The sequence below is a fragment of the Lates calcarifer genome, linkage group LG24, assembly GCF_001640805.2.
Source record: "Lates calcarifer isolate ASB-BC8 linkage group LG24, TLL_Latcal_v3, whole genome shotgun sequence".
Classification (NCBI taxonomy): Eukaryota; Metazoa; Chordata; class Actinopteri; family Centropomidae; genus Lates; species Lates calcarifer.
Genome location: NC_066856.1, coordinates 8,077,660 through 8,087,724, shown reverse-complemented (window position 1 = coordinate 8,087,724; position 10,065 = coordinate 8,077,660). Strand labels below are relative to the sequence as shown.

The following is a 10,065-nucleotide window of genomic DNA, read 5'->3' as shown; positions in this document are numbered from 1 at the left end:
TGTTGCTGCAATTACTCCTTCAAATGTTTGAAAACACAAGTTGAAGTCACACAATGAAGTGGTGAATGGAATGGTTGGAATTTAGGGGACACAAAACACCAATTCCAGTAAGGATCACACTGCATTGCCAGTTGTAAAAGCAGTTGTGTGTAAACTGGTGCACTCTTTACATGACCCACTGAAAAATGTCACTTTTTTTTGAGAAGCTGTATTTCATTACTGGTTTTCTTGAGTTAACAAACATGTGGCAGGTCAAAAATGTATTCTGGACACTGAAGGACACTGACAAATACACAACACCCACACAGCTTAGTGAATATCCCACTGTCCTTGTAGAAAAAATAATAAAACCAACAACTCCACAAGCATAATTACTGCCAAGCCTGACTTTGTATCTGTATTAGTTTAGCAGTGATTGGAGCAAAGCCCTTTTCATAAAAATGGATTATGAGAGTCAACAACAATCACAGAGCTGGAACCAAATTCAATTTAGCATTAAGATAATTGGGAAAGCAAAACACATACAGATTATAAAAGATAATGGAGACATGTTCTATATAGGTTTACTGTCTGGGGGCTGCAGTTCAGCAGTGGGAAACCGATTGGACTGTGGTGACTGTGAGTACATGGGATAGGTGAATCGGTTCAGTACTGTTAGGCTGGAGAGGAGGAGACGGGGGAAGGAGAATGAGACAACTGAGCGATAGAGGAGGTGAGGCAGAAAGAGAGGGAGGGAGGAGACAGGGTAGAGGCTGAGGGAAGACAAAAGATGACAGAAAATAATGAGAGCAAGAAGGAGGAGGACGATGGAGGGAGAGCAATGACAGGAGAGTAAAGATTGCAGGAGGTAGAGAGGTAGGTAGAGAGAGAGGAGTAGGCTGAAGTGAGCTCAGTCCCATGTCCTCCCCTGACTCCTATTTCCTGGCACAGCACTGAGGACTAATAGAATGCTGGATCCTCTGACACAGAGTAGTTCAAAGGTAGCTCACTTCCAGTCTCCTCCACCCGCCCCTCTCTTTTCCACCTCGTGTACTTATCCCACCACTCCCTCAGTGTTCCCACTCAACTTGTTTCAAATTCTCTTTCTCCTTTCCCCCCCAACACATCTCATTACAAACCATGTAACCTCCTTATGGTACATTGGACCTCTGTGCAATTGGACACTGCCAAACTGTCATGCTGCTCAAATGAACATCATCACTGAATACTGAATGATGAATGTATTCTGCAGAGTGATATGTGCAGTGTGCTGACTATAAACGTGTAAGTGTGCCTCACAAATGGGGTGCAAGAATGATCCATTGGGGTTTTAGCTGGTTTTGCGTCATTATTAATCTGGAATTAATTTTTTTTTTTTTTTTTGGGGGGGTGGGGGGGTAGGGGGTGTACCATTTGATTTACACAACATGCCTACAACTTTAAAGGTGCACAACATTTCTTTTGACACAAACAATAATTGAGACAAACCCCCATCCCAAAAATACTGAATGTGCATAGGTACCTTCCCCCCTGAATTAAAAAAAGTCTCTTGGGGTATGTTGCTCTTAGCTTACCACATGTAGCCACTGGGGTTTTTGCCCATTCTTCTCAAGTCATGGCACAGATTCACAATTGGATTGAGGTCTGGACTTGGCTGTACTAATACATTTGAATGTTTCCCTTTACACCACTCGAGTATAACTTTAACAGTAATGTTTAGGGTCCTGCTGGAAGGTGGACCTCTGTTTGAAAGTTTGAGATATCTTTGTAACCCAACCCTGATCTATACCTTTCTGACTTTCTCTTTGGAGAGCGTCTTGGACTTCATGTTGTTTGCTTAGTGGTGTTGCAGACAGTTCAAACAGGTGAACCTTAATCAACTAATTATGACTTCTGAAGTTAATCGGTTGAACCACATCTTATTTAGGGGTTTCATGGCAAAGGGGGTGAATATGGGACCCAGTCAGACAGCAGCTCAGGGTCTGAAGTCTTTCTATTAGCTCTTGGCACCATTTTGTACAGTATCCGAGGTTCTGGACTGCTTGTTCAGTGTCAGCATGTATTGTGTGCATTGTAAGCAAATAAAACCTACAGACATCAGTCACATCAGCTCTAGCTAAGGTACCTGGTCTTTCTGATTCTCACCTATTCTCCATGTCTTACCTGCTTTTCCCTTTCTTTCCACCCACCTCCTCTTTCTCTCTCACACTCAATCTCTAACACTCCTTTCAGCTCCTACTGTAAAAAATGAGAGGGAGAAAAAAACAGAGAATAGGTTGCTAGGCAACTGTTCTGCCTGTTGCTCTCACCATCACTGGATAGTTAGTTGAAGGTCGTGGGACTGCGAGGTAAAAAGCATTTACTGCCCCAACAAATGAGGTGTATGGGTGTGTGTGTGTGTGTGTGTGCCAGACAGCAATTATGGCAAAAACTGTAAAAGGTTACATGTGACGAGTGGTGGGTCCCCCATGGGCCTCGTGACAACTCTTCATTGTCATTTTTTCAGTCCTTCAATCCTTTTCTCTCTCACTCATTTCACACTCAGATTTTCAGTTTTACAGTTGCGAGCGCTTCAATCACACATGATCCATCTATCCTGACAGGAATAATGTGCCTCTGACCTTTGCATTCTTTATTTCCATTGCCTTTGTTTCTGGTTATTTAGGAATTGACCTTTATTCTACCGTCGCATTTATTGCAAATAGCCCAGAATACTGTAAGAGTGCGCTGCAGGTTTACCTCTCTGTCTTACTAAAATACCGTTGTTAGCCTTTGCACTGGCACAGGCTATCTCAATGCACCTCCATCTCCTCTCTCTCTCTCTGTCTCTCCCTGACTGTTTAATACAGGTAAACATCAGAGAGAAAACCAGGCAAAACACAGAGGCAGCTTCAGAGGCCTGATGCTGGTTTGATGTCTACTGAAGTTTTTCAAACGCTCATCTCCATCTCAGTGCGTTTTCCTGTTTACACTGTATGGCAGTGGGCGATGAAATAATTTCAGCCCTTTCTGAAAGAAAAGCATCTTATCATTTTGTACATCATCACACTCAGACTCAGACTGTAGAATAAATATTGAAACTGTAAAAATCCAAAATTGTACAAAATCATGTATGTATGATAACAAGCAAACATTTTGAAATAATTTGTAATACTCTGATTCATTGCAATCAGATTGTCTGATTATCAAGTTTTATGACACAGTGTAAACTTCCTAGCACTTCTCCTTTAAATGTATTCATTTAATTTGCAGGAACATCCTGAGCAATATGTGTGCAATGATCCTGTGAAGGACTAGGCTCTGCAATAAATGACCTCACACATACACATCGCACACAAATTTCTCACCCACTCACATTACACAAACACACCCACATACAGAATCACACATCTCTGGAACATATTGTAAATCTGTCACATGTGTGACAAACACAGCATCTATCTGACCCTGAACCCCATCTGTCATACGTGTGTGTATCAGTTTTTGTGATTTGTGGTGTTTGTGATGTATATGTGTGTGTGATATGTGTGCATGTATGTGTATGCTTGTGTGTGTGTGTGTGTGTGAGAGAGTGTTTGATTGAGTGCCCAAGCTGGATAATTTATCAAGAAATGAGGCACGGCAGGCCAACAGAAATTATGCACTGAACAGGAATATGACAAAGTGTAACGTTGTGAATATATAGTAAAAAATTTACTGTTGTTACTGCTTGTGTGTGAATAAGCAAGAGAGAGTGAGTGCATATTTTAGAGTCTATGTGAGTGAGACAGACAGTTTGGTCCTACTGTTCCTATTAAGAAGAGGTTTTCTGACTATGTTTATTTACATGTTTCAAGTCATTGTTTTCCATAGAAATCCCCTGTGGAGTAGTACTGCACATTTGTTGTTTACTTAAAAGATGACCTGTGACTTCCCTCCTCAGCACTGTAGATGAAATACTGCACACACACACACACACACACACACACACACAGAAATACATGAACTGAATAAGGACACATCCTGTCAAATAATCCAAATAAACTTGGGGAAAAGTAGAGTTTTACTGCACTCTGGAGACCATTATATGTGATTTATCTTAAAGTCGGTGCTCGTGTTTGTGCAAACAGATTTTGGCTTTGGTTTATTAATGATTGCTGCAACACTGATCTTTCAAATCATCTTAGATGCTATTTTCACACAGAGTTACTATTTATTTATGGGCCCTCAACTTTGCGTTTTAGTGCGTTCGGAAACTGCTGGGCAGCACGGCCCCCCCCCGTCCCATTGCAATTCTCCTTTCTTTTTCCCTCTCTCTCAGCCTAGACTGCTCCCATAGCACTGCTGTAGGAAATGATTAACTCTTCTTACTGCAGTTTGACAAAAAAAAAACAAAAACACACACACACACACACACACACACACACACACACACACACATTTTCAAAGATACACACGCACTCGCACAAAAACAAACATACACGTGTACCCACGCCCATAACTCCGGCGCAGTTGGAATGCGTGTTTCAAAATGCTCTCATTACTTCAAGACTTCAAAGCAAACAACTCTTTGCCAACACAGCTCAAACTGACTCATTATTGACCCTACACTCTTCTCTACTTTCCCAAAACTACATACACACACACACACACACACACATACAACTCAAGCATGCTTATTTTGCAAGTGCAAGAATTTACCTCACTCTCTTTCTTCACTTCCCTCTTTCTCTCCCCCCCTTTGCTTTTGCTCTCAAACATTTTGCAGAGACACCCGACTTTACTCTCGTCTAAATTGTATGCTAATCCATGTTTGGATTGGAGGCTAACAGGATTTTTGCTGCACCTAACACCCATGACCTAATACGTCATGCAGGGATACTAGGAGTAAAGTCACTTATTTCAAGCTCTGGACTAGGGCGATAAAGTCAAAGTGTGGATCCTCTAAAGCAACAATTTCCAGTTATGAAATTAGGTTTCTTTGTCACTAACCAGGCTGTCATGCAATTTAGGAAGTAAATACTAAGGTATGCTGTCTGTCAGCCTTTAAAAGTAATTTTTGGAGTGACTCTATATAGCATAATGCAGCAGCTTAACTAAGTGAACTGCTTTAAAAATACTGCATGAAATTAAATTTGGCCTGGATACTGCAATGTTTTAACTGCATTAAAAGATGTTTATCATTCAAAGGTAATGATGAAGTAGAGGTGGATGAGTTAGGATAAAACTTTAAATGCAACTACAGGACTGACTGCAGATGATATCTTGTTTCATAATAAGGATTCATGTTGAGTAAACAAGTCTTGTGTACATCATATTAGATCAAATGCGGAAGATGCAAAAGTCATTCTGTTGTTTCCTTCCTATAGCATCCTAATGGGTGAGAGTAAAAATAAATAAATACATAAATATATAAATAACCCCCCCCCCCCAAAAAAAAAAAAAAAAAAAAAAAAAGAAGCAATGAAGCAACCTTTGTTGGGCACGGCTGTCGTGTAAAGCCAGTGTCCTTCGTGTCTGATCACTGGAGTGTTATGCCATCCAGTCGAGTGTAACGCTATCCAGTGGCAATGATTAGAGAAGTGTGAAGCAGATGAGGCTTCGAGGGGCCGCATGGGGATACAGTTCTGTGTAATACTGGGAGATGAGAGGATGACGAATGAAGAGAGTGGCACAGTTGTCAGGCTGAGGCGAGGACACACTGATGCCACGGGGCGGCCTGTCCTGGAGTGACTGCGGCAACAGTGAGAAAGTCTTGAACTCGGACAGAGAGACAGTCGTCGGCTTAGTCACCGTTTCCGTTCAAAACAGGTGGAAAAAAGTAAAATTTGGTTGAATTTGTTTTTCAGGAGTTTTTCATGTATTTACTCCATAAACAATATTTTTCAGTGTATGTTTCACTTCAAAGAATGACAGCTCAGCTTTCAAGGTTGGACAACATCTTTGAAAACTGAAGTGCGGGTACTTGAGATTCAAATATGAACTCCCACATTTTAGCATCTGAAAAAAATAACAAATGATATGTTGATGTGAATTGTGTTGCAGTGCTCAATAGTCTCTCTTGATGTTCCGTTAACTAGATTTCTTTAAAGAATCCACATTAAAGGCTCAATATGTGACAGTGCTGAATAACATAAATATTTTTGCTCAGAACAGAATAAATGAGAGAGACACCAAGAAGGTAGTCAGCTTAAGTTGATCATTAAGTACCACTATCATTTGTCACAGGGTTATTGCACTGTATAGTATTAGATTATACATGTGTATATACAAATGTTCACACAAACATGCATGCTTTTTTTCTCTCCACGCAGAGATGAAAAAGACACATTCAAAGCCAAGGACAACTTCCTGGAATGTGTTACTTAATATTTCTGAATATCTCACTGAAACTCATTGACTGCGCCTCTGAAGTTTTATGGCAGATAACCTTGGTGGCAGATATTCACTCAACAACACTCATTACAAGTGAAAGGAACACAGCATCTGTCTTTACATTTAATCAGCTTGCAAGTGTGCGGAGGTATCTGTAATTTGAAAAGAAACAAAAGAGTGGAGGAGAAAGCAGGTTTCAATGGTTTGTGTGGGTGTGTTTGTGTGTGTGGTGGGACAGTGATAAAAGTGTGTGTCTGAGTGAGAGCAGCACACACACACACCAAAATGTCTCTAGACATTATATGGTTTTCTCACTTTCTGCTTGTTTGTCCTTGTTTATCATCATCTGGAAGTTATCCACTGTATTAATGAGCGACAGTTCCCTCAGTCTCCATGATGGGCTACATAACCATTAGCACTGATGTTAGCTTGTTTGCTTGTGTGTGTGTGTGTGTGTGTGTGTGTGTGTGTGTACACTGAAAAAAAAACAATAGGCTAGAGACTAGCATAAAGTTATTGATCCTCCTGCCTCTGTAAACACTGCTGCTTACTTGTGGTTCTGCCCAACAGAACCCCATTATTCTTTTGTTTGGAGGTAGTTATGACCGAAAGTGCACGCACGCACACACACACACACACACACACACAGATTGGCCAGTCTCCAAACCAATGTCTGCTGAATAAATATGATAACACTGAGGTTGTTTAGAAGGAGTCATTTTACAACAAAACTAATTTGACTTCACTCTCTGCCCGTGACTTCATCGTTCCTCTAAGAGTTATTTGTAGGCCACGGTGGCAGATGGTGTCAATCTGAATGTTTTAGTATCAACTAGTGATGCTAGAAGCATTATTTCAAAGTAATAACAAAGGCATGTTATCAAGGTTCATTTCAGGAATAAAGATGATAGATTCATTGTTATTTGTCACCCAGCAGTGAACATCAAATCAATATTAACTACAAAAACTGCTGACTGATAGTGGTAGGTTGGGGCAACCACTGGTAATATTTGGCTAAGTTGCAGAATGAAAGGATGGAATTAGTTAAGCTAAGCACCCACTTAATATGGCATCCGTTCATATACAGAGTCTGGGAAACAACAGCAAATCCTGAAAAAGACTTGTCCTGACCAGAAGACATGGAATAATTCATCCAGTGAGGTTTTAGCTGGTAATCCAAGAACATGGAGACTGAATCAAAGTCTGTCTTGAGCTATCTAAAGGCATTTTACAACTTAGAGGATGAGAGTAAGAGATAACTTTAAATTGTGTGACAATTACCTTTTTGATTGCTTCATTAAACAGTTTGAAAATCCTGAACACCTGCTTCAGTGAATGTGAAAACATAGTTCACCCTCAGACAATTCATGGCCAATTTGCCATATATATTAATTGCTTTTTAATTATGTGGATGCTATTTCAAAAACCTGAGACAATTAACACATGTGCTACTGCCAGCTCTTTTTTTGCCAAAGCTTGTTACTTTTCTGTATTTGGAAATAATACTTTAACACTTCAGAATTTATTGACACTACACATCAGTTACCCCATAACAGAGACCATATTTGCAAAACACTAATGAATTAATGGATGGGTGTCAATTTTATGACAGCAATTTGCTTCTAGCAAGACATCTGATAATGTGAAGAGAGGACTGTTTTAGAATAATAAATAATAAATAATATAAATAAATAATAATTTGTAAAATAGTACTGTATGCAGTAAAGAGACAGGGAATGTGATAGATAAACAATGACAGAAACAGTGCAAGATGAACTGAAACCTAAAAGTATGAATATGTAATTTGTACTCCATCCTACCTTCTTGTAGAGGGAACGCAGGTCTCTATACTGCCACATACTGCTGAGAACCTGAGAGGCTGCCTTTACCACCTTTGCTGAGTGTCTGGACAGATAGAAAAAAGAGAGAGAGAGAGTTATTTCTCCTGGACTCCATTCCTTTGGATAATGTTGTGCTGTTATTCTTTCTTTGCCAGCTTCACATGATGTGCACAGGCCAGTAGCACTTGTGATGGCTTTAAGAATAAGAGGGCCATTGGTCTTCTCAGCAGAGAATGATTTCTCTTGCACAAAAACTGAGAGTTTCCAGATGAGTCTAAAATGACCCTCTCTGCCATGCTAATGGTCCCATCCGTGCCACTTTGTTGAAAAATGACTCTAGTAGGAGTCATTTCATAAGCCCTCTGCCCTGAGTTTTATTCTTTACCAGTGAAAGACTGAATGTTGTTTGAAGATTGAAATAAGGTAATAGTATCAACAGGAAGCCACTCCAATAGCCCACAAAAAACACAATCATGGCTACACATGAATAAATGTATCCCCAGGAAATCACCACTGTTACATGAAATAAAACAAAAAGAAAAAAAAACAAACAAAAAAAAAACCAAAATCATGGCAAACAGATCTTAATGTACGTTTTGATCCTTGTGAGATTAGGATTATTTATTGCATTTGAGAGCAGCAATAAATTACAGTCACCAGCGTGCAGTGTTGTAGCGGTGGAAAATGAGGCAACCTCTCTTGCACTCCCAAACCATGTTGCTCTTTGTGTGCTGGAGATGTGTTTTGGCATTTAGTGTTTCAAAGGTATCGGCCAATATTTTTATTATTCTTTTTTTCGTGCTATTTTATTTTTAGGTCCCACTGTTTCCAGGAAGTTGGTAAACAATGACTGTCTGTGCTTTTACTGTAATAGGCCTTTTCCCAGTTTGAAATTGTGTAATTGCATGAATGCGGCAAGGCACTTCTGATAGAGCTTCTAAAGAGCATTTATCCTCAACGTATTTATCCTGAGAAAATGAAGATGTGTGGGCTATTAGCAGCTAGCTCGACTCACTGTGAAATTTGCACTTATGGAGGTTTCTTCTAGCACCTCATCTCTCTCTGTAATGGTGCCCTTGAGCACAGTTCCCTAAATAGACTGCGTCTCTCTCTGTAACAATAAATCAACGTTTGACCTCCATCTGATAACACTCTGGTGTCATGGCAACCCCTGACCTGCTGGTTGCCATAGCAGCTAGACAGGACACCCTGTTCAGTCTCCCATGGCGACAGGAGTTATATTCCTGCTGCATCCTTGTTGTTCTCCAGATGTCTTTTGTGGATGAATGGGCACAGGGAAGGCTGATGCAGTCATGAATGATAGATGTGTGGCCACATTAAGGCACTGGTCACTACTGACGATATGGGGGATGCTGAATGATACCTTGACAGGCATCACAATAATAGATTCTCTTTTGCTTTCTTCTTGGCCTTTACATTCCATTTTAGGATTTAAACTTCTACAGTTATCCATGGCTGGCTGCCGTGGGGAGGTTTTATCATTTTCTCCTTTTGCTTATTCTGAGGATTGTGGTGACAGAACATTATTTTCTCTCTGAGGCTTCTGAGAATAACTCAAACAAACAAATGTGTATGTACAATATATTAAGTAGACTTTTTCACTGTGCCAGAAGCCAGTACTTATGTTGTGAGATTTACAGTAAGTGTTCCTCATTGTTCCTAAGCAGAAAATTACCACTCTTTAAATCAGATTGTTAAGCATACATCATCATTATGCTCGAATAAAACATCATCCACCATCAAAGGTTAAAGGTTATACAGATTTATTTCAGCAGTGAAGTTCCTCCCAGGTAGTTTACTATGAAGTCTAATGATATGCTAGTTCAGAGGTGTGACACTGCAGAAGCAGATGGGTTCTAGGCTCATAAAG

The 10,065-nt window shown here is 40.1% G+C and overlaps 1 protein-coding gene across 1 annotated transcript in view; it reads right to left on the bottom strand.

Annotated features, from left to right (window-relative positions):
* Positions 1 to 10,065, bottom strand: part of ctnnd2a (catenin (cadherin-associated protein), delta 2a) — a 286,657-nt gene that overhangs the window by 24,457 nt on the left and 252,135 nt on the right. Inside the window, 1 exon segment of the mRNA XM_051067006.1 lies at positions 8,154 to 8,238. Coding sequence (XP_050922963.1) covers positions 8,154 to 8,238 — 85 coding nt within the window.